Source organism: Cricetulus griseus, unplaced genomic scaffold, assembly GCF_003668045.3.
Source record: "Cricetulus griseus strain 17A/GY unplaced genomic scaffold, alternate assembly CriGri-PICRH-1.0 unplaced_scaffold_1, whole genome shotgun sequence".
Classification (NCBI taxonomy): Eukaryota; Metazoa; Chordata; class Mammalia; order Rodentia; family Cricetidae; genus Cricetulus; species Cricetulus griseus.
Window position 1 is genome coordinate 8,928,553 of NW_023276808.1, and position 24,464 is coordinate 8,953,016.

The 24,464-nt window shown below is 46.7% G+C and overlaps 1 protein-coding gene and 1 pseudogene across 1 annotated transcript; both read right to left on the reverse strand.

The window, feature by feature from the left end:
- Window positions 1-388: 388 nt before the first annotated feature.
- LOC113838747 overlaps window positions 389-24,464 on the reverse strand; it is a 61,953-nt pseudogene continuing 37,877 nt past the window's right edge.
- On the reverse strand, window positions 4,472-11,312 carry LOC118239778 (ephrin-B2-like). The gene is made up of 3 exons (XM_035453676.1): window positions 11,182-11,312; window positions 5,045-5,328; window positions 4,472-4,849 (listed from the first exon to the last, which is right to left on the reverse strand). Exons 1-3 carry the CDS (start codon window positions 11,310-11,312, stop codon window positions 4,818-4,820), a joined length of 447 nt encoding a protein of 148 aa, XP_035309567.1. The 3' UTR covers window positions 4,472-4,817.

A 24,464-nucleotide genomic window follows, 5' to 3' on the forward strand; every position in this document is an offset into this window, starting at 1 on the left:
AACCACCTCCCAAAGGAGACAGACTCCCCTGCAGATCCAGGACTGTGCTTTTTTATTGCCAGTACCTCAACAATCCTGCCCCAGAGGTCTGTCCTTTCCATCTGAACTCTGGCCAGATCTTTCATAACAACGGCTCCTTTGTTCCACTTCAGGAAAGGAGCTTTGATTCCTTGTTGCATAGCTGTGATAGTGAGCTCACCACCACTCACCAAAGTTTGTACTCTCCCACATTCCTGGTTCCTCTCAGCAAAACCAAAGCTCTATCTATTGTTTCCTTCTTGCTTTCCCCACTATGCTCCCCCTGCGGTGGCAGCCAGCACCTTCCTCACTGGCCCACACGTCCCAGGCTTTTCCCAGCAAACCCAGACAAGCCTCCACTAAAACAGAATTATGTACCTAATTCCCATTTATTCTCATCTTGGTGTAAAGGTTGGGGCCAGGGCTCCGTGGTGAGTGTCCCTTAATGATACGGGATGTGGAGTGAGGGGTCTGGGGAGGTGTTGCAGAGCCCTGGCAACAGAAGGAGTGAGGATTAAATGCTAGGGATCTTTGAAAACCTTACTGAGTTTACCCGAGGTCCGAGTGACAAGTCCAGTGTGCATGGCAGGAAACAGAGGCAGAGGTGCAACTTTCTCCTAAGACACTGATGCATAGACCACCCATAGACCACCGTGTCCTCCCCGGGATCTGCAGAGGCCTGAGTGCCTGGCTGGGTGCATAGCATAGAGGTCCGCACAGGGACAAAGCAGTCCAAGTGGGGATCTCTTAGCAGTCTTCCAGCTTCCGGGGAGAGTCTGTGGTTCCCCAAGGCTCAAAAGCTACAGCCTACAAAACTGTCCAGCTCCAGGATCTTCCAGGAGGCATTCCGCCCCCAGAGCCAGGCTCAGTCCCTGCGCCCACAACAAGGTGAGAGTTCCCCTGGGAGGCGAAGGTCCCAGGCCTCAGACCTTGTAGTTAAGGTTAGCAGGACTGTGGGGGCATCTCCTGCACGATGTACACTGGGTGCCCATAGTCTCCGCTGACCTTCTCATAGTGTGGGCGGGAGACACTGTCTGCAATCTTTAGCGGTATGAGAACATCACTGGGTTCCCAGCCATAGTTGTTGCCACCTCGCTTGGGTGTGGTCCTGTGTTGTGGAGAGTGTTTGCGGTGCCTCCTGCAGTACTTGAGCAGCAGTACCACCAAGGTGATGATGATGACGATGAAGACGATGCATCCTGATATGATTCCCGCGAATAAGGCCACTTTGGAACCTGGATTGTTCCTGGAATGCCCTGCGCTGTTGCCTTCGGTGCTGATACCTGCACGGAAGCAAGAACAGCCAGTTACTGTGGTTCTGAGACTCTGCCCTCTAGCTTGAAGAACGAACGCTCCAATTGTAAACAAGTAAGCATGGCCAATGCTCAACTCACTGGGTCCACTTGACAATAGATCACCAGATGAGGTGAAGGATCAAAGGTCCGACACTCACTTACCAGGCCAACCACTTCCTAAACTTTAGACAGCAAATCTGGAACTTCCCTAATTTCAACACTTCAGGATGCATCAGTAACTGACACATCTGGTGAGCTCTGCTCTTGTGACTGTAAGACACTGAGCGGGCTGAATTAATCTGTCTTAGTGGCAGAGTTAATATTGACTCAATGGGAGCAAAGACCCCAGGAATCTGTGCCCACGAGTGAATCCCACTGGTTTGGATGTGTTTAGAGGCTCCTCTGCCTCTAGGGGTTCTAAGAAAAATGCACCCCATAGACACACAGCCCCACCACACTGCTGTCCCTGGATTTGGTTACACAAAAGGGCTTGTTGAATTTCTCCCGTTTGTACCAGCTTCTAGCTCTGGACGTCTTGTTGGATCATTATTCCTGGTTGATCCAGCAGGACTTGCATCTACATGAAGAAAAAGCGATTAATCATGGCACAGACATCTGACAATGTAGCAAGCTTCAGGAGTTGCAAAGATATCTCAAGAGGCATGAACAGCAATGAACATAAGACTCTTTATGCAAAGCACTGAGAAATACAAGAATATAACCTTCCTTTTTAATCAGAATGGTAATCCTAGTTATTTGTTAGGTTTAGATTAGGAGGCCATCTGTGCAAACTATAGGGATTCTTGCATTTGGCAGTCAAAGCATTCCAGATGACATTTCAATTTCACTAAGCAAGTTGATTGACAGCTATACTAGTCTCTAATTAGAAGAATAATTCTTTCATTCTTCACAATAGGTTATTCTACATGAAGATGAAGGCCTTGGTTTCTCCAGATTTGAAAATGAAACAAAGCAGCATAGTCAGTGCCTACGTACTAGACACTTTGATTTTTTCAAAGAGGTGTTCTGCATTGTAAACAGAAATATTTGTACCTGTGGCAGCACACAGACACCCTGTCTCACTGGACTGAACTTTTAGAGAGATCTAAATGAGAAAAACTGAGCATGTCAGCTTGCGGGACTCAACCAGTGGTTCAAAGTGCAGAAAATGGTCTGCTTTCAAAACTAACAAGAGCATTGATGGTGAGCGTCACCCCAGGTGTCACTCTAGCTGGGGAGTGTACCAGCTCACAGTGGGGTCACAAAGCAGCAGTTGATCTTTACCTTGTCCAACTTTCATGATGATCTTCATGGCTCTTGTCTTGCACACCCCTCCCTCCTGGATATTCAGGCCTTCCAAAGACCCATTGGATGTAGCTGATTAAAAATAAAATGGACAAAAAAAAATAAAGAACAAATCAGGAAATCAATACGATTTCATGAACATGAAATGTCTGTAAACAATTTGAAAAATAAGAATTCACTCATTGTCACAAGTTCTCTGAATGTATGGGATGCTGAAAGCTGAAAAGAAGTAGAAAAATAAATAAAGAGAAATGGATCTTGGAAACATTGTGACATGTAGGCTACCTGCTTCTAAGTACAATTAAACACACCCTCCCATTATACACATGATTTAGTATTACTCTATACGTAAAAGGGACAGCACCTTCCAAAATACCCACCAACTCCTAGGAGGGCCAAACAAGAAAGTGCAAAAGAGCAAACATAACGGTTATTTCAAAACTTGTTAATCATCTCCCAACACCTGCTTCCTCCACTCCACACCTCCTGATTAAAGAACAATGAACTGGATGCTATGCTTGTCAAACCTCCAAGTTCTGTAAACACTATCAAGGGAGCCTTCTGAAACCCCCTTGCTCCTTCCTCCAGCCAGGGATGTGCTGAAGTAGCATACTAGAACTCAAGTCTTCTGAGCTGCCTTCTCATCACTGTGTAAGTCCCTGCAAGCATGTGTTTTTATCAACCCCCATCAGCCGCTTCAGCCAAGTTTCCTGCTAGGGAAAACTCCAGCTGGACATAGGGTTACCATACCCCTTTCCCTGTCTGGGTTTTGGGACAACATGGATATAACCAGGTAGGGGCAACCATCTTGCCCCACATTGGCCAGCTGGGCTCCTTTTCCACTTTATCAATGAGGGGCAAGAGGGAGCACAACCCTTCTACCAATATATTTCTGCCTGTCTAAGCTGTTCTGTCTACAGATATTGCTGTTTATCCTGAGGCCAGTGAATTCTCTAAATGGCTTTGTAATTAAAGCTGCGAAGTATGGATGCATCGTGTCTGTCTCCTGCCATTTCGCTCACTGTGTATGTATACTATGCATGTATGCTCCAATGGTTCTCACTCCCTGCAGTGCCATGTGTGTGCTTTGCATATTTGTACAGTGTAGTCGCTATTATTAGCTATGCACAATCTCTATGCTACTCCTGTACATACACCATGCATTTCTGCATGCTCTCTTTACAGTGCATACATGGCTGGGGAAACATGGCTATACAATGACAGTAGTGATCTATGTTTTTTGGCCCTGCCTTGGGTTTTTTGGCCCTGACATTTGCTGGTTTATAAAGTGTTCTAAGCCATACTGTCTGGGTTTTCCCTCAGCAGTGAAAACGGCTCTATTTTCTGTGTTGCTAGACTTGAAAGTGAGACGGGCAAAAAGGCCACAGAATTTTCCCAAGGATCAAGCACATCCAAAGAGTTGGAGTTTTAGGGGTAAATGTGTGTATAGTAAGAAACTATATAAATTATTTTTTGTCAACATTATCTTGTTTTTTCTCCCTCCAAATTTTTGTCTATGCCTCTTGGCTATTTTTTAACTGTTTTATTTTGCTTTAATTTTTTTTTTTGGTTTTTTGAAACAGGGTTTCTCTGTGTAGCTTTGGAGCCTATCCTGGCACTCGCTCTGGAGACCAGGCTGGCCTTGAACTCACAGAGATCCACCTGCCTCTGCCTCCCGAGTGCTGGGATAAAGGCATGTGCCACCAATGCCCAGCATTTTGCTTTAATTTTTATCTCCATCAAAATGGGCACAGCTCACAAATGCACTTCAGATATACCCAATGAACACCTATCCCCTACTCCTGAAATAATGCCACATTATTATGACAGACGCAGGAGTTTCATTCAGGCAGCACTCCTCCACTTTACTCTTTTCCATCAGGACATAACATGACCACCCGTACTGGCTTTTGTCTGTATGCCCCATGCTACTAAGATCTGAGCTCTGCCAGTCTGGAGTGATGGTGTCATGGTGAAGTGTACCCCTATTACATTTTGCTTTATTGAGTCCTAACTTTGAAACACAGTTCTTGGAACAGAATGCACACTAAATGAATGAGTGGATGGTTGGTTGGACAGACAGATGGAAGGATGGAGAGAAAAAGAATCACACAGATTTACCTATAAAACCTCATAAATGTTCCTTAAAGATGGTTTTGTCAGTAGAGATACTGAGTCCCTTCGTATAATTTACTTATTTCAATACCATAAGAATCCTGGCAGGTTTGCCCCTGCTGAGTATTTATATTTAATTAATACTGACACTACAGGGTACCAATTTTCAATTAATTTATTTTGAAAAAACAAAAAGAACAAAGCTTCTTAACAAATGATTTGCCATGTTAATTGAAAGGAAACAGAAATCAATACAAACTTAGTTAGCTTATCCCAATGCCTACAAAATAAAGAGAGAGAATTATACTTACATATGATGTAATAATCTTTGTTCTTCTTAAATTCTAGACCCCAGATGTTAGGGCTGAATTCTTGAAACTTGATGGTAAATTTCACATCTTGGTGTGGTCTGGAACAGTTGAGCAGGGGGGTATTTTTCTTCTTAATGATGCATCTGTCTGCTTGGTCTTTATCAACCATATACAGTTTATAATATTCATACTGGCCTACAGTTTTAGAGTCAACTTTTGGGCAAATAATATCCAATTTGTCTCCTATCTGTGGGTATAGAACCAGGCCTTGTCCAGGTAGAAATCTAAAACACATAAAAGAAAAGCCACTGAGTTGGTAAAAGTGAACACCCTTAAAGACAGGCATCAAAGAGCCCTGCACTACAAATCACCCACCACCATGACATCTAAGTGCTATACTTTGGTTCACTAAGGGTGTCTTCATTGGACAAATGCTTTTAGGAATTTACCTCAGAAAACAAAAGGATCAACTTTTCCCTTCTTGAGCCCTCAGGCTATCAGGCAGGAACAGCCTGCTGACACTTGGTCCTCCCCCGCCCTCACTGTGCTTGTAATATTCCAATAATATTTGGTGCAACTTTACAACTCTTCCCTGGTGATGAGTCAGACCTTCCCACCTGCTTGTTTTTTTTTTAACCATTGGTATCTCGGTTCGGTTTATTGGGCACCAGAGACATCTCATCAATTCCAAGAATGGCACATGCCCAGAACCTTTGTTGTCCTGGTAGTGTCCTTGAGCTGTGTTGATGTTAATTAACAGACAAGTTTCATCAAGAATGTTTCAAATTACTTATCATATGTGGTCAGTAACTGATATAACAATGGGGTTTTTAATTACACAGAACAAAAGAAATGTCTTACAAGCCCATAAAAGATAACCAGAAATAATTAAAATCATATTGATTCAGCTGTAAAATGAAAAGCCCTCTCCTTCTGAGGACAACAACTACCTCCTTAGTCTACAACCTCCCCCGCCCATGTATTTGCTCCAAATAATTCTTCGAAGCAAATCTTTAGAACTAAGACTCCTGATACCAAATCCCTTGGATGCTCCCAGCAAAAAGCTCTCCTCCTTTCCTTTCTTGCTGGCCATATTGCTGAAAGATCTTCCCTAATGGGGAGTTTCCCTGAGACATGAAATCAAGAGCCTCCTGGTGAACATCCTCCTGCAAGTGCTAACACTAACAACACACTCAGAGAGAGCTGCCAAGCCTGCAGACTCATGGAAATATTAAAGCTTCAGAACAAAGCATAGAAACCAACTCCTTACAGCCTGGACTCTGGTATTATTTAACCAGAGTGGCCCAACAGTCTGGATGACTCTCGAGGCCAGGATGAAGCAACAGATAAGGGAAAGATGATGGGACTCCCAAAGTTCAAATCCACACCAACATTGGTGATTTATGTAAGGAACTGCCAGTTGTCAGACAGTGTATTATTATGTGGTTACAAGGTAGCAGAAAGCACAAGGGACATTTTAAACTACATTCAAAACTGATAGTTCAAAAAGAATTATACACCTATAAAATGTGTCTTGGTTCTACCCTACTCCTTCCCTCCAGGTCCCACTGCCCCACCCCCTGACACACATATGTTCCTTTCTTCAGAACTTCATGTCTTAAATAAAATAAAATAAATGACTTAAACTTTTTAAGGTGCACACACACACACACACACACACACACACACAATGCATATGCAAAAGGTTGCTTGTTACTTGCTTGGGTGTTGTTGAACAACTTCAAAGAAAAGGTGGTCCACTGACACCAGTTTTTTATTGTTATTTAATTAAATTAGCCTATTTAAGCTAGAACATATCTCAAAAATAATCGTGCTCGCAACCAAGCCTGATGACCCCTGTTCAATCCCAGAGACCCACATACAGTCCAGGAAACAGCCCAGGCAAACACAAAGAAACCAGATGTACAGCTGTACAGCACAACACACATAAATTGGTCAAGCCGAGGCCTCAATAAAATCACTCCCTTCCAACACAGATATGCTGAACCTAGGAACAGCACTCTCACACATATTCTAGGGAGATTCAAGATGAGGGTAAACAAAGTACAGGTGAATGTCTTGGTGGCCATGGGGACTTCAGGACTGAAGAAGTGCCATAAATACTGTTATTATAATTAGACACAACTGAAGTTCAAGGAAGAAAATGAACTGGACTATTTAACCATCCTATATGGCATCTATTTACAATCCTGAAGAATAGGATGCCTTGTGAGCTTGCCAGTGACCCATTGTCCACCCACAGCATTTGGTAAATGCTCCCCATCTGGGTAATTCCAACTTTTCCCCACTCCCACTATGGAGGATGGAAAGTATGAACGAACTCTACCTTCTTCACTAGAGCCAATCTGTTCTTCCGGTTGTTTGGAAATTACTCTGGGCAGAAAGAACGTGCTTTCTTTAAGAGAGCATTTTCTTAATATGGTTTTAAAATTTGAAAACAAAAACAAAAAAAATTGATAGGTGGTGGTTGTGCCTTTAATCCCAGCACATGGAAGGCAGAGTCAGACTCCAAATTCACAAAGAAAGCTTGTCTCAGGAAAAAAATTAAAAAATCATAATAAATAAAAATTAAAGTTTCAAAACACCAAGTGTGTATCACAGACCTGTAAAGCTCTGCACTAGATTACATACTTTAATGGGTACATGGAAGGAAAATATTTGAATGAACCACTGCTGATTACATGTTGCAACCCCAGAAGCAGGTCTTCTTGGAAGGCGGCTTCATTGGGAATACTGGTAACCCATTACCACCCCCTCACTACTTTGATGGGCCACAAACCTTCCAGAGGATATTTCTAAAGCATATCACAGACACACGCCCCACAAGAATGGAGGGTCAAGAAACATAGTGAAGAACTCACCACTGCACAGTTAGTAAACACATGCAGGGCTTTCTTACATAGCTCTTCAATAACTTTAACCCCATTCCTAACAGAAAGCTGGAGGCCAAGGAGATTCAGCTTCTCCTTTGGTCATTTGCCTGCCATGAATATGCACCAGTCTCTGTGTGAATAGCTGAAGGAGGTAGCAAGCTTGCTGGAAATTTATCATTCTCTGTTCACTATTAACAAGCAAATACTTTAGCTGAAGGGGCCATTATCAATCATTGACAAGTGAAGAAGAAAAGGTGCTGGAATGTAACTAGATTGTAAATTAGACAGAATGTCCTTCCTCTTTCATGAATCTTGACAAACAAAATGGATATTTTACTATAGATTCAGAATTAAGATAGAAAGGAAGGCACAAAGTGGTAGGTGCTTGGGCATGAGAAGAGGTATGCAACTCTAATGTCTACAGATAATTCTCACAGCGGTGTGAAATAAAAGAGATCACAGAAGCAACACATCTATAGCCCCAAACTATGATACAGCATGAGAACTAGGAAGAAAGTCAACAAAATGGTTCTAAAGAGAGTATTTAAGGTTTAATGATGACCTTTATCATCTGTATTCAAAAGCATAAGAGTCCAGAACCCTCACACTACTATTAAAACATTTCTGAGACTCCATAGGTAAGTCAAATCCAATAACCACTGCATGAAGAAAGCTCCCATCCTGAAGAAATAGTCAGACTTTCCTAAAATGCCAAAAGACTACAAAAAAGCAGATATTTCCATTCTGGTGAATTAAACCAATCATTAGTCTCACTCTGCAACCAACCTGAATGGAGAAACTGGCTCACTTTGTTTAATGACTAAAGCAGAATGCATGGAGGACCAGCACTAAAATCCAGTTCCCTCACACACACACTACAGGGGACAGAAGGTAGTATCAGTAAACTTCCACAAGGAGTCCCTCCTGGACCCAGTCATGGCCGAGCTGCACCCAGTTCTGCACACTCCAGGAGAGTGCAGAGCCTATGCCCATGGCGGATGTCTTCCAGACTCTGATCCAGAGCCTCCTGGCCTGATTATGGCACCCAGTGATCCAGCGGGCTGAACCACAGTAAGGATGGACTCTCGGGGCAGCGCCAAGCTTTGCATCCCACCGGCAGTGCCCGCCTGCCTGGCTCCAATCACGGCCCTGCTCCCCATTTATGGTGCTGTCTCCATGCAGCTCCCCTTCTCAACTCCCCGCCACCCCCAAAAACAGAGCCTCCAAAGCTCCACTGCAGACATCTGGGTGGAATTTCCTTCCCTAACTTGCACAGCGCTCTAATACATAGAAAATCCTTTAGAAAGAATTTTTGGGAGGCTTGCTCCTCTGATATGCTAGCACTTAGCAACTCTCTCTACATCAGTGGCCACAGCTCAGAAAACTATACACTTAAAGACCAAAATAGTGAGTAAACATCAGTCACCACTCTCTCACTAACACATAACAAACAGAAGACACTCCTCTCCAGATGCTAGACAGGCATAATACTGCTTCGCCCTCTCCCGCAGACAAGCCAATGCTTCTAATCCTTCCTGCTGCACACACAAGTGTAGTGGTCACAACGAACACAAAAACATACTTATGTCGCTCTGTGGCTCTGAGGGGTTTCATGGGAATTTCTTTAATCTACAGTTAAATATAAATATTAAATCCAGACCGGAGGAGGCAGGGCTGCCTCTCAAAGAGGCTGTGAATTAAAGTGCAAAGTGGAGAGAGGCAGCCAGGCTAGGGAAGTGGGGGAGGGGCGGCCCATCTCTAACATTGCTAAGGGAAGGGTGACTTCTGTAGGCACCCAGAGCTAGCATCACCCTCAGGCTCCACGGGCGCCGCAGTCTGAGTGGCAACAGCAGCGCTCAGGTCACAGCTGGGCTCCTTGTGGCACGACCATGTGCCTGTAGATCCCGTTTAGCTGCAAAGATGACACGCCAAGGAAACAAATATAACACTTACATTAAAACACAAAGCAAAACAAAAATCTATACCAGACTACATCAAAGATGGTCGCAGTAACTTTAAACAAGGGCCTTCTGGCAACAGGCAAAAATATCTAATTCGGGTCACATTTACAAGGGAAGAGTTTTTGCCCTTTCGAAAGGGAACGTGTTTGGTCAATTATGTTGGTGAATTTGAAATTTACCACTTTAAAGACAGTACCAGCAGTTCTTTGCTTATGGGGTAATTTCTAAATCAATGCATTCATCCTACTCTGAAGCCACTCACCAAACCCTCAACTCCAATTAGGCCATTGATTTTGCTTCTAATCTCAAAGGTCTGCCTCCAAGCAAGGAGCCAGTCAGTGTCTCCACACACTTTCAGGGCTGAGACCAGAACTCCCCACAGCACTTTCTGGACTTAGTTGGAAGATGAAGCAATTGCAGCACCCACGTGAGCTTCCCAAGTCCCTGGTCGCAAAAAGGATGGCTGGCATTTTCTAAACCAGAGCGCACCCCTGGAGCCCAGACCTAAAAGTTAGTCTCAGCCCTGACTTTCTACCCTACCCCCCTCCCGTTTGCTTTGCTAAGAGCAAGTCTGCTCAAGGGATTAGCGACACCCAAACGAAGGCTGCAGAGTTGACTGGGCAATGCTGTGAGCTTTCCGAAAATGCGTTGTTAAAATGGAGCCAGCTCTCCAGACCTCTCAGAGGCTGGGCCACCAGTTCCGACACGAAGGGAAGGCCAGCTTGCAGAGGGCGGGCTGCCCGAGTTAACACAGCCAGCCAGCTGTGGAGCAGCACGTCCTGGCTGTGGAGCAGACTCCTATTCACGCCGCCTCCAGGACACTGCGGGCCCACTGTCCCCTCCCCAAAGGGACATTCCACTGCCCCAGAACCCCAATGTCTGTCGCTTTCCCTAGGGGTCCTAGCTCAAGTGCTTCCCAATAGCACAACATCTCTGCCGGCTCCAGAGCCCGCCCGTTGATGTGCGTCAGCAGCCCCTTTAGTGGCGAATTCCTCCGTTCTCCAAAAAGACAGGAAGGCCGGGAACAGTCATCAGAAACCTTTCTCGAGGTGCCACCCGAGTCGCCAAGTTATCGGGCACCCAAGAGCACTTGAGTTTGGAGCCCCAGGAAGTCCAGCTGGTCCTCAAGTAAGGAAACATGGAGGGTTAGGGGTGGGGTACAGGCGCCTCGGGGGTCTATAAACAGGCTCTGAGGCATCCTCCCGCCTGGAAAACATAGCGCCCCCCCCCCCGCGGGACAGGCCCGGGCCGGGTGAGCAAAAGCATCGTGGACGCCACTTACCTGGAGTTGGAGGAATTCCAGTAGATAGGCTCTAAAACTGTCGGGCTGGAGATCACAGTTCTGCAGAAAAGCATCAAAAGTCCACAACAGGACTTCCACACGGAGTCCCTCCTGGACCAGGGCATGGCCATGGCCATGGCCAAGCTGCTCCCAGTTCTGCACACTCCGGGACAAGTGTGGAACCTATGCCCTTACCTGATGCCTTCCAGCCTCTGATCCAGAGCCTCCTGGCCTGATTATAGCACCAAGGGTTCTGGCGGCCTGAACCAGAGTCAGGATGGACTTGCCCACCGGCAGCTCCAAGCTTTGCATACCACCTGCAGTGCCCGACTGCCTGGCGCCAATCCCGACTCTGCTCCCCATTTATGGTGCTGTCTCCATGCAGCTCCCCTTCTCCACTTCCCGCCAACCCCAAAAACAGAGCCTCCAAAGCTCCACTGCAGACATCTGGGTGGAATTTCCTTCCCTAACTTGCACAGCGCTCTAATACATAGAAAATCCTTTAGAAAGAATTGTGGGGAGCCCTGCTCCTCTGATATGCAAGTCCTCAGCTACTCTCTCTGGATCTGTAGCCACAGCTCAGAAAACTAGTGAGTAAACATCAGTCACCACTCCCTCACTAACACATAACAAACAGAAGACACTCCTCTCCAGATGCTAGACACGCATAATACTGCTTGCCCACTCCCCCCCAGACAAGTCAATGCTTCTAATCCTCCCTGCTGCACACCCAAGTATAGTGGTCACAACGAACACAAAAACATACTTATGTTGCTCTGTGACTCTGAGGGGTTTCATGGGAATTTTTTTAATCTACACTTAACTATAAATATTAAATCCAGAACGGAGGAGGAGGGCTTTCTCTGAAAGACGCTGTGAATTAAAGTGCAAAGTGGAGAGATGCAGCCAGGCTGGTGGAGGGGCGACAGGCACGCCCATCGGAAACATTGCAAAGGGAAGAGTGAATTCCATAGGTACCCCAAGCTAGCATCACCTTCAGCCTCCACGGGGCCCCAGTCTGAGTAGCTACAGCAGCATTCAGGTCCCAGCCAGGCTCCTTGGGGCACCAGGTGCCTGTAGATTCACTTTGGCTGCAAAGATGACACTCCAAGGAAGCAAATATAACACTTACATTAAAACACAAAACAAAACAAAAATCTATACCAGACTACATCAAAGACGGCCACAGTAAGTTTAAAACAAGGGCCTTCTGGCAACAGGAAAAATATATATTTCGGGTATATTTACAACTAAATATAATTTACAACTAAAGATCTTTTGCCCTTTCAAAGGGGAATGCGTTTAGTCAATATGTTGGTGAATTTGACATTTACCACTTTAAGACAGTACCAGTTCTTTGCTTATGAGGTAATTTCTAAGTCAATGCGTTCATCTCTACTCTGAAGCCACTCACCATACCCTCAACTCCAATTAGGCCATTAACTTCCCTTATAGTCTCAAAGGTCTGCCTCTCAGCCAGGAGCCAGCCAGTGTCTCCACACTCTTTCAGGGCTGAGACCAGAACCCTCACAGAACTTTCTGGCCTTAGTTGCAAAAGGAGGTAATCCAGGTGAGGTTACCGAAAATCCCAAAGGATGGCAGGCATTTTCTAAACGGGATTTAGTTATTCTCAGGCCTGGCTTTCTCCCCTGTGTGTGCTTTGCTAAAAGCTAGTCTGATCAAGCTAGCTACTCCCCAAATAACGAAGGCTGTGGCATTGAATGGGTCAGGCTGTGAGCTTTCCCAAAAGGCGAGGTTAAAATTGAGCCAGCTCTCCGGACCATGCCCTGGCTGGGCCCCCAGTCCCAACGCGAAGGGAGAGGCCGGCATGCATAGGGAGGGCAACCTGAGTTCTCCCAGGAGCCAAGGAGCTCCCCTGCACACGTCCTGGATGCGGAGCAGACTCGGATTCAAGACAGCTCCTTGACATAAGGGGCCCACTGTCCCCTCCCCAAAGGGACGATCCACTGCCCCAGTCCCCCAATTTCTGTCGCCTTTCCACGGGGCCCCTGCCAGTGGCTCCCGTGCTCCACAAGATCACAGCATCTCTACCCCCTTTAGGGGCCCGCCCATCGATGCACATCTGCAGCCCCTTTAGTGGCAAAGTCCTCCTTTCTCCAAAAAGAAAGGAGGGCCAGACACCTTTCCCAATGTGCCACCCCAGTCTCCAGGGCGTCGGGCACCCAGGAGCACTTGAGTTTGGAGGCCCAGAAAGAGCCCATTGGAGCCTGAGCTCTCAAGTACAGCCTGTCCCCACCTAGAGAACTGTGGCGGGGTGGGGACTGGGGTATGGGCACCTCAGGTTCTAGAAACAGGCTCTGGGCCTCCTTCCAACAGGACCACACAGGGGAACCCCGGGACCCCCGGGTGAGAAGGGTTTGTGAACGCCACTTTCTTGGAGTTGGAGGAATTCCAGTAGATAAGCTCTAAAAGTATCGGTATGGAGATCTCCGTTTTGCATAAAACTATCCAAAGTCCTCAATAGGACTTCTACAAGGAGTCCCTCATGGATCAGGGCCATGGCCAAGGCCAAGCTGCTCCCAGTTCTGCGCACTCCGGGATGAGTGTGGAGCCTATGCCCGTGGCGGATGCTTTCCAAGCTCTGATCGAGGGACCCCTGGCCTGATTATGTCACCAAGTGATTTAGCGGGCTGAACCATAGTCAGGATGGACTCCCGGGGCAGCGCCAAGCTTTGCATCCCACCCACAGTGCCAATCTTGACCCCGCTCCCCATTTCTGGTCCTCTCTCCATTCAGCTCCCCTTCTCCACTTCCCGCCACCCCCAAGAACAGAGCCGCCAAAGCTCCACTGCAGACATCTGGGTGGAATTTCCTTCCCTAACTTGCAGAGCTCTAATACATAGAAAATCCTTTAGAAAGAATTTTGGGCAGGCCTGGTATTCAAGCCCTTAGCAACTCTCTCTGCACTGATGGCCACAGCTCAGAAAGCTGTTATTGAAGACTAACATAGTGAGTAAACATAAGTCACCACTCCTTCACTAAAACATAACAGAAGACACTCCTCTCCAGATGCTAGACATGCATAATACTGCTTGCCCCCTCTCCCACAGTCAAGTCAATGCTTCTAATCCTTCCTGCTGCACACCCAAGTATAGCGGTCACAACGAACACAAAAACATACTTATGTCGTTCTAAGGCCTGAGGGAGATTTCTATAATCTACACTTAAATATAAACATTAAATCCAGACCGGAGCAGGAGGGGGTGCCTCTCAAAGAGGCTTGTGTTAAAGTGCAAAGTGGAGAGAGGCAGCTAGACTGGGGGAGGGGGAGGGGCTGGCCCATTGCTAACATTCAGAAGGGAAGGGTGACTTCTGTAGGCACCCCGAGCTAGCATCACCCTCAACCACCATGAGGGCCCAGTCTGATTGGCAACAACAGCGCTCAGGTCCCAGCCAGGCTCCTTGGACACCACCGGGTGCCTGTAGATCCTGTTTGGCTGCAAAGATGACACGCCAAGGAAGCAAATATAACACATTAAAACACCAAACAAAACAAAAATCTATACCGGACTACATCAAAGATGGCCAGAGTAACTTTAAAATAAGGGGCTTCTGGCAACAGGCAAAAATATCTATTTCGGGTCATTTGCAACTGAAGAATTTTTGCCCTTTCGAAGGGGAATGTGTTTGGTCAATTATGTTGGTGAATTTGAAATTTACGACTTTCAAGACAGTATCAGTTCTTTGCTTATGGGCTAATTTCTAAATCATTGCATTCATCTATACTCTGAAGCCACTCACTATACCCTCAACTCCAATTAGGTCATTGACTTCGCTTCTAGTCTCAAAGGTCTGCCTCTTAGCCAGGAGCCAGCCACACTCTTTCAGGGCTGAGACCAGAACTCCCCACAGCACTTTCTGGTCTTAGTTGCAAGAGGAGGTAATAGGCAGCATCCAGGTGAGGTTCCTGAGACCCTGGCCACAAATCCCAAAGGATGGCTGACATTTTCTAAATGCGAGTTAGTCTCATGCTTGCTTTCTACCCTCTGTGTGCTTTGTTTAAGCAGGTCTGATTAAGGGACTAGCGACTCCCCAAATACTAAGGCTGTGGCATTGAATGGGCCAGGCTGTGAGTTTTCCCAAAAGGCGAGGTTAAAATTAGGCCAGCTCTGTGGACCATGCTGGGGCTGGGCCACATGTTCTGACTCGAAGGGAGAGGCCGGCGTGCATAGGGAGGGCAACCAGTGTTCTGCCAGGAGCCAGCAAGCTCCCCGCACACATCCTGGCTGTGGAGTAGACTCTGATTAACGCCGGCTCCTGGACACTACGGGCACACTGTGCTTTCCCCACAGGAACGATCTAGTGTCCCAGACGCGGAATTTCTGTCTCCTTCTCCAGGGGCCCTGGCCGGTGGTTCATGCGCACCACAAGATCACAGCATCTCTCCCCGGATCCGGGGCCAGCCCGTCGAAGCCCATATGCAGCCCCTTTAGTGGCGATGTCCTCTGTTTTCCAAAAAGACAGTAGGGCCTGGTAGAGCCTTTCCTGAGGTGCCACCCGAGTCGTCAGGGCATTGGGCGCCCAGCAGTACTTGAGTTTGGAGCCCCAGGAAGAGCCCCTTGGAGCAAAAGCACTCAAGTCCAGCCCCTCCCCACCTAGAAAACTGTGCGGGGATAGGGACTGGGGTATGAGCGCCTCAGAGTCTAGAAACAGGATCCGGGCTTCCTCCCTACAGGACCACACAGCAGACCCCTGGGACTGGCCTGGGGCCCGGTGAGAAGAAGGGTTTGTTGATGACACTTACATGGAGTTGGAGGATTTCCAGTAGATAAGCTCTAAAACTATCTGTCTGGAGATCGCAGTTCTGCAGAAAACCATCCAAAGTCCCCAATAGGACTTCCACAAGGAGTCCCTCCTGGACCGGGCAATGGCCAAGGACAAGCTGCTCCCAGTTCTGCGCACTCCGGGACCAGTGCAGAGCCTATGCCCGTGGCAGAAGCCTTCCAGCCTCTGATCGAGGGCCTCCTGGCCTGATTATGACACCAAAGTTATCCAGCGGGCTGAACCACAGTCAGGATGGACTATCCGGGTAGCGCCAAGCTTTGGTTCCCACTCACAGTGCCGGCCTGGCGACCCCGTTCCCCATTTCAGGTCCTCTCTCCATGTAGCTCCCCTTCTCCCCTCCAGCCACCCCCAAGAACAGAGCCTCCAAAGCTCGAGTGCAGACGTCTGGGTGGAATTTCCTTCCCTAACTTGGAGAGCGCTCTAATACATAGAAAATCCTTTAGAAAGAATTTGGGGGAGGGCTGCTCCTCTGATTTGCAAGCCCTTAGCAACTCTCTCTGCATCGGTGGCCACAGCTCAGAAAACTACACTATTAAAGAACAAAATAGTAAGTAAACATGAGTCACCACTACCTCACTAACACATAACAGAAGACACTCCTCTCCAGATGCTACACATGCATAATACTGCATGCCCCGTCTCCCCCAGACAAGTCAATGCTTCTAATCCTACCTGCTGCACACCCAAGTATAGTGTTCACAAGGAACACAAAAACATACTTATGTCGCTCTGTGGCTCTGAGGTGTTTCACGGGAATTTGATTAATCTACTCTTAAATATAAATATTAAATCCAGACTGGAGGAGGAGGGGGTGCCTCTTAAAGAAGCTGTGAATTAAAGTGCAAAGTTGAGACATGCAGCAAGGCTGGAGAAGGGGGGAAGGGCAGGCCCATCTTTAACATTAAAAAGGAAGGGTGACTTCTGTAAGCACCCCGAGCTAGCATCACCCTCACCTACCACAGGGCACAAGTCTGAGTGGTGACAGCAACGCTCAGGTCCCAGCCTGGGTCCTTGGGGCACCACCAGGTGCCTGTAGATCCTGTTTGGCTGCAAAGATGACACGCTAAGGAAGCAAAAGTAATGCTTATTTTAAAACACAAAACTGAACAAAAATCTATACCAGACTACATCAGAGATGGCCGGAGTAACTTTAAAACAAGGGCCTTCTGGCAACAGGCAAAAATATCTATTTCTGGTCATTTGCAAGTGAAGAATTTTTGCCCTTTCGAAGGGGAACGTGTTTGGTCAATTATGTTAGTGAATTTGGAATTTACCACTTTCAAGACAGTACCAGCAGTTCTTTGCTTATGGGGTAATTTCTAAATCAATGCGTTCATCTCTGCTCTGAAGCCACTCACCAAACCCTCAACTCCAATTAGGCCATTGATTTTGCTTCTAAACTCAAAGGTCTGCCTCCAAGCCAAAAGCCAGCCAGTGTCTACACACTCTCCCAGGGCTGACACCAGAATTTGCCACAGCACTTTCTGGCCATAGTTGGAAGATGTAATTGCAGCACCCACGTGAGGTTCCCGAGACCCTGGCCGGAAATCCCAAAGGATGGCTGGCATTTTCTAAACCAGAGAGTTCCCAGGGAGCCCAGACCTAAAAGTCAGTCTCAGTTTGGCTGTAAAGATGACAAGCCAACGAAGCAAATATAACACAAAGACTTTAAAACAAGGACCTTCTGGCAACAGGAAAATGTCTTTTTGGGTCATTTACAAGTGAAGAATTTTTGCCCTTTCGAAGGGGAACGTGTTTGGTCAATTATGTTTGTCATTTTGAAATTGATTTTGCTTCAAGCCAGCGTCTCCACACTCTCCCAGGGCTAAGAACAGGATGGCTGGCATTTTCTAAACCCGAGCGCACCCTGGGAGCCCAGACCTAAACAATTGTCTCAGGCCTGACTTTCTCCCCTCCGTGCGCTTTGCTAAGAGCAAGTCTGATGAAGGGACTAGCGACACCCAAATAGGAAGATGCAGAATTGACTGGGCATGGCTCTGAGCTTTCCCAAAATGGAGCCAGCTCTCCGGACGTGCCTGGGATGGGCCACTGGTTCCGACGCGAAGAGAGAGGCCAGCTTGCAGAGGACGGGCAGCCCGAGTTCCCCCACAGCCAGAGAGCTCCCCCTGCGCACGTCCTTGCTGTGGAGCAGACTCCTAATCACGCTGCCTCCCGGACACTGCTGGCCCACTGTCCCCTCCCCTAAGGGACATTCCAATGCCCCACTCCACCAATGTCTGTCGCCTTCCCTCGGGGACCTAGCTCCAGTGCTTCTCAAGAGTGCAACATCTCTGCCGGCTCCAGAGCCCGCCCATTGCTGAGGGTCTGCAGCCCCTTTAGTGGCGATGTGCTCCGTTCTCCAAAAGGACTGGAGGGCCGGGTAGAGCCATTAGACACCTTTCCCGGTGTGCCACCCGAGTCGCCAGGGTATCGGGCACCCAGGAGCTCTTGAGTTTGGAGCCCTAGGAAGTCCAGCTGGTCCCCACGAAAAGAAACGTGGCGGGGTAAGGGTGGGGGACGGGCGACTCAAGGTTTAGAAACTGACTCCGAGGCATCCTCCCGCGTGGACCACATGGCGGACCCCCTGTGAACAAAAGGGATCATGGACGCCACTTACCTGGAGTTGGATGAATTCCAGTAGATTAGGCTCTAAAACTGTGGGACTGGAGATCGCAGTTCTGCAGAAAACCATCAAAACCAAAAAAAACAGTACTTCCACACGGAGTCCCTCCTGAACCTGGACATGGACCTGGCCAAGCCGCTCCCTGTTCTGCGCACTTCATGACGAGTCCGGACCCTACGCCCTCGGGGGATGCCTTCCAGCCTCTGATCGAGGGCTTCCTGGCCTAATTCTGGCAACAAGTGATCAGGCCGGCAGGACCCAAGTTAGGATGGACTCGCAGAGCAGAGCCAATCTTCACAACCCACCCGCAGTGCCCGCCTAGCAGGTGAGAATCGCAACCCCGCTCCCCATTTCCTGTCCTCTCTACCTGCAGCTCCCCTTCTCCACTTCCCGCCACCCCCAAGAACACAGCCTCCAAAGCTCCACTGCCTATGGCTGGGTGGACTTTCCTTTGCTACCTGCAGAACGCTCTAATAAATAGAAAGTCACTGGGATTTGCTTTAGAAAGAATTTGGGGGGCTGGAACACTGGATTCTGTCCAGATCTGTTGCTGTTTCACAAGTAACTTACTCTAGTAACTGCAACCTCACTGTACACCACACAAGAGGGAGAGCATCCCAATCATGCCAAGCAAATGGCAACTAGCTAAAAAACGTATGGTGCTGTGCTTTAGCCAATGCAACCAAAAATAGGGTGACAGTTTCCTTCACCAGGACAAGTGACTTCTAAAGCCATCAACACACATAGCAGATGGCAAAGGATCAAGACCAGTTAAATGGAATTCCAACAAATGGAAAGATAAGCCTTCTACTGCTGGGGAACACCTATATCCATCTCCCTGTGTTTGCCCTTCAGCAGTACTTTCAGGTCCTTTCCAGTTAGTAAACCTAGTATCAAGTATTCACATGACTTCCTGGAGCCATGGTAACTCCCATCTTCAGCAGTCTCATGGCCAGTTAAGCCAAGTGCACAAATGGCTCTAGGTACAAAACATCAGAATTGGAGACAACTGAATCCCAGAAGCTCAAGCTAATAGCAGCATGGAAAATGTTCATTGTTGGGCACGCAGACACAGGCAGAACAGGACATGTGTGTGTACGTGCACACAGACTCATACACACAGTGTATACTAGTACAGTTAAGCAACCAACTCATGATTCAGAACAGCAACAGGCTCATTTGCTACATCCTAAGTGAAACTATAGTCCTTGCCTAGGAACCTTCATTTTAAGCATTGAAGACTCCTCATACCAAGCTAATTTAAAGGTTTCGTTTATATAGTTGAGAACTCTGCAAACTTTACAATATTAATGGCAATAACTACAAATTTTAAATACTATAATAAAAATAAACAATCAACAGTTAATTCTATAATGCACCAAAAATTTAAAATAACCCAAGAAAATAAAACTGGGAATTAAAGGGAACATCTGAATTGCTAATAAAGTGAGAAAAAAATCTCTTACCAAAAAACTGAGTCATTTTAAATGTGTTTATCCCACAAATGAACATGGAAGGATAAAGATTATTTTGGCCCTATTGAACATACAAAGTCAATTTCTATCTGATGGTCCACCCTCTCTGAAAGTAACTTAATAGTCCATCAATTTTAAAAACATATTTCTAGTGTTTTTTAAGTATAATTTGTGATAACAATATTTATTTTCTATAATAGAGGAATAGGTTTAGGATTTTTCAAAGATAATACTTGATGTTTTAACTCTTATCAGCATAAAGTAGCATCTGCAAAAATATCCAGTAGTACTAATTTACAAGTATATTTAATGTACATACAAACTCTGTGAAAACTATAAACCAGAGGAAATCTAGCACAGTTCCAAGGCTTCTAAAGTGAATCACCCTTTAGTCTTACAAGAACTCCAAAAAATTGCTTAAACATATGAATTTAAGACTTTATTGAGCAAAATCATTTATTTACAGTAGGGAATGCTTGTTTGATTTTGTCAATGGAAGAAAGAAAAGTCTAACAGAGACCATACTACACTGTGGGTACTTCTATAGCAGGTCACCAACTGTTATCCTTACCTGTTACCAGGAACACCAAGAGCCACAGTATCACAAGGACACGGCTGTATCAACACCAGACAGTGCAGCAAAACCCTGGATATTTTGCAATAAAATTACCAACTTTTTCTTTTATTTTTATAAATGCATAAAAAAACCAAAAACTCAGCAAAACCAGCATTATGACGTCTCAGACTTCATCATGAGACACTGTTCTGATACTAATTTCTTGTCCATTTGAAATTCCTGAGTTGTGCTGTGTAACATCTGTCGATTGTAACTGCTGGGTGCCTAGTTGAACTTCTGGGATCAAGAAGGTGTGTTGAAATCAGTTTCCTTTGGGAGTGGTGGGCACAGTTAATGCAACTGTGAACAGACATGTCACACAATCACCTGCTGCTGACACATGGCCTGGGTCTGCCTTTGCCTGCCCCGCCCTCTTGCCACAGCTGTATGGTGGCCCTTAGAATAGAAGGGAAGGCTTCAGGTAGCAGCGGTGGGAATACTGCTGGGCTTGGGGGTGCTTTGGCCTCACCCCTGCTTTCTTAAGTCATGCCCGTTCCAAGCCATTGCCCCCCTATCTCACTCCTGCCCTTGGCCAAAGCTTAGATTGTAACCCTCCTCTCCCCCTGAAATTGGCCTTGGGTGAGGCATTCAGGGCTTCCGGTCTCCCCAACTTTATCAAGGGGTGCTGCTCTACCCCTCCTTCTCAACTCCCTCGTTGCCCACACCACCCTACACTTGCTGTGGACGAAACTGTGAGATAAGGTCGGAAGAGGCTCGTCTTCTCACTTAGGTTGTGGGCACATGCTCACTTGCCACCAGCCTGGGAATGGGGTTCTGGGGCTTCGGCCCTGTTGCTACCATCAACTGATGCACTTTGAGCTCAGGTCTCAAGGTGAACGGAGCAGTCAGTCACGGGGCAACAAACCTGCCAGCACTCAGGGTCCTTGGTGGCTGCGCCTAGAGAAAGGCCATGAGGAGACTCCTCAGCACACAGGGTACTGAGTCGGTTACTTTTCTCATAATCACTTTGCTTTTACACACTGAAGTGGTTTGGACAGGACTCCCTGTCCAGGCATTAGGAACCTGACAGAAGGAACAGAGGCTCTAACCCTGAAGACTCAGGTTTCAGTGTTGCTGCTCCTTAGACCCTTGGCATGAATGGAAGGAGCTCTGTCGAGTTTTCAGAGGGGTGGGCCTGACCTTCTGGCTTGTTGTCACCTTCCCCACTCTGTTAAGGATCACTAATTGTTGAATTGGGGATGCATACTGAAATAAAAGCAAGTTGTTGTGTTGCAAAAAAAAAAAAAAAGAAAAGTACAATTGATAAAATTAGCAAGGAGGATTTATCTGTTTCTGCTATCAAAGAATCTCTCAAGCCTGGAGGAACTTGGGTTAAAAAGAAACAAAACAAAAAAAGAAGTTCTTCCTCTTTATCAGGGATCTTTGTCCATGGTTACTCCAAGAAGGAACCACTAATGAGAAGAAATGGGTTATAGTTGGCAACTGCCTCCAAGAGTTGATCGTCTGACAACATGGCAGACGAGATGGGTTCATAAGACACAAAAGCGCCACAGTACAGTGTGGGATGAGGCTAGGTTAGGGAAGGGTCACTAGTGAGAAGCCCATGTTAGGTTTTTTTTTTAAAAAGTAAAAGAAAGACATTTTCACATGATCTTCTTAATGCGATTACATTTGAAGATATCAGTGTTTCTTTGCTTCTGCCCCTGGCTTGTGGATCCATGGCGAGTTGGTCCACTGTTACAATGGCCAATGTTGGCAGAGAATTCAAAGTTCTCCTTGTGGATTCCTGGAGAATGCTGGGAAGTTTGGTCATGGAATTAGAGAGGTTAAGGTTGACAGTGATACTAACCCGGCAGGGTTAGTAAGTAGTGCAGGAGGGTAAGGAAATGTGGATGTCAGGAGGGACTCCTATTATGAGACTTTTGGGTCTGAAAAACATCCCTGTCCAAATCGCCACTCTTGTAGTTTCTGTTTTCACTCTGTAGCAGTAATCAAATCTCTTGTCCTTCAGCTGAAGCCTCCTCCAGGGAGGAAGACTCAAGAGATGAAAACCCTGGCACTCCTGCCCCCTCGGGAGAAGAAGCCTCTCCTTTCCTTCCAGGTCCTGACCAACCACATGTCTCCTGAAAATGACCCTGATGACACCGACTCAACCATCAGCTTGGCTGGCTTTGCTCGTATGGGAAAATCAACTCCTGTTACTCCTTATTGCTTTGCCATGGTTAACCACCCTCCTCATTTGCCTACTCGGTCCTTTGATAGGGATCCTCTTGCTAATCTCCTTTGACCCTTGAGCCTTTAATCAACTTGTAGCCTTTGTCAAGCAACAAGTGGACTCTGCCACTAAGCCTGTCCTGGTCCATCACTTAAGGCCTCCTCCTCGGAGGATGACTTTGGGCCCTCTAATACAAACCGTCTCAGGATGCTCCCTCTAAAGAGGAACTAATCCACTTCCTCACAGCCAGCTTCAGAGGCTCAGACCTGGATGGTACTGCCAGGAGACCTCGTCTTCTGAGGAATATGCCTGTGCACAATGTGGTCGATGTCCTAAAGTTTCCCCACCCCCACAAAATGCATCCAGACGGTCCTGCCTTTCAGATGACTCCAAGAAGCCATCCCTGAGGTCAGAGAAAATTGTCCTTTATAAAATCCACACAGATTCTCCAGGCCTCTATCCCCCTCTGCTGAATAATTTGGCCATTACTTTTTACACAAGGAAGGGGGGATATGTTGGGAGCCAAAGATCTCAAGGCTTGGCATGAGATCCTAGGACGTGCTTGGCCAGTGACATAGGTGTATATTAACCTTTACATAGCAGCTCCTTAGAACCACACCTCAAGAAAAGAAACAACATGACCCAGTCCTCCAACCACAGGCTCAGTCACCTAGGAAACCCTTCATGGACCTTTTACTCATGAAATCTTTACGCTGCCAAACATCCTCTTTGTTGCTTCTAAATATTCTTCCTAAAGTCACACCTTGTGCACAAACAACCCATTCAGCCCCTTCCCATATCCTGCTTTACTGTTTATACAAGCCAGCCTGAGAAAAATAAAGTTTGCTACTTGATCAGAATCCTGTCTTGTGGTGGTTCTTTCTGCGTCTCTTGTTCCTATTGCCTAACGTTGACTCTCTTGCCCCAAGTTGATGTCCTTTGGGTCGGGAAAATTGATAACTTTTGTGGTGATGCAGCTTCTCTTAGAAGTAGCTGTATCTGAACTTTTACTTTGTAAAGGGCTTAGGGCTGGGACCGCTTTAATTGCCACAACCAATGAATTCCAAGTCTTGTGGAGTGTATTGTGTGTTATGTTAAAATATATATATTACTAAAAATCTCTCATTTTAGATCCCTTGTGTTCTATACACCTATTATAACTATGTCTTGTCTCCCTCCTTCCCCTTGACATCATAACTTTACCTCCATCTTAAGGACTCTTAGGGGTGGGCCATATGTGCTTTGCTTTGACATGGAGCCCGGGTTACAGCCTCAGAGCCCAGACAGCACAGCCATCAACCAAAAACCAAAGTGTAAGGCTCAATCGGGGAGGCGGAGGGGCACTCATGGGGACTGGGTGAATCTGACCAACCTTTCCTAATGAAAATTTCCCGGTATCCTCAGTGGTGATGGACTTACAGCCATTTTGACCTTTGTCTTTTCAACTTCTAGGTCAGATTTGGCTCTCTGCTGTTCTCCTATATGATTTTCCCTGTGGTGATTAAAATGTGGTAATATAGCAGCCGAGTCTGCTTAAACCATCTCCCAACGCAGACTGACTCTCCCGCAGCTCCTGGGCTGTGCTTT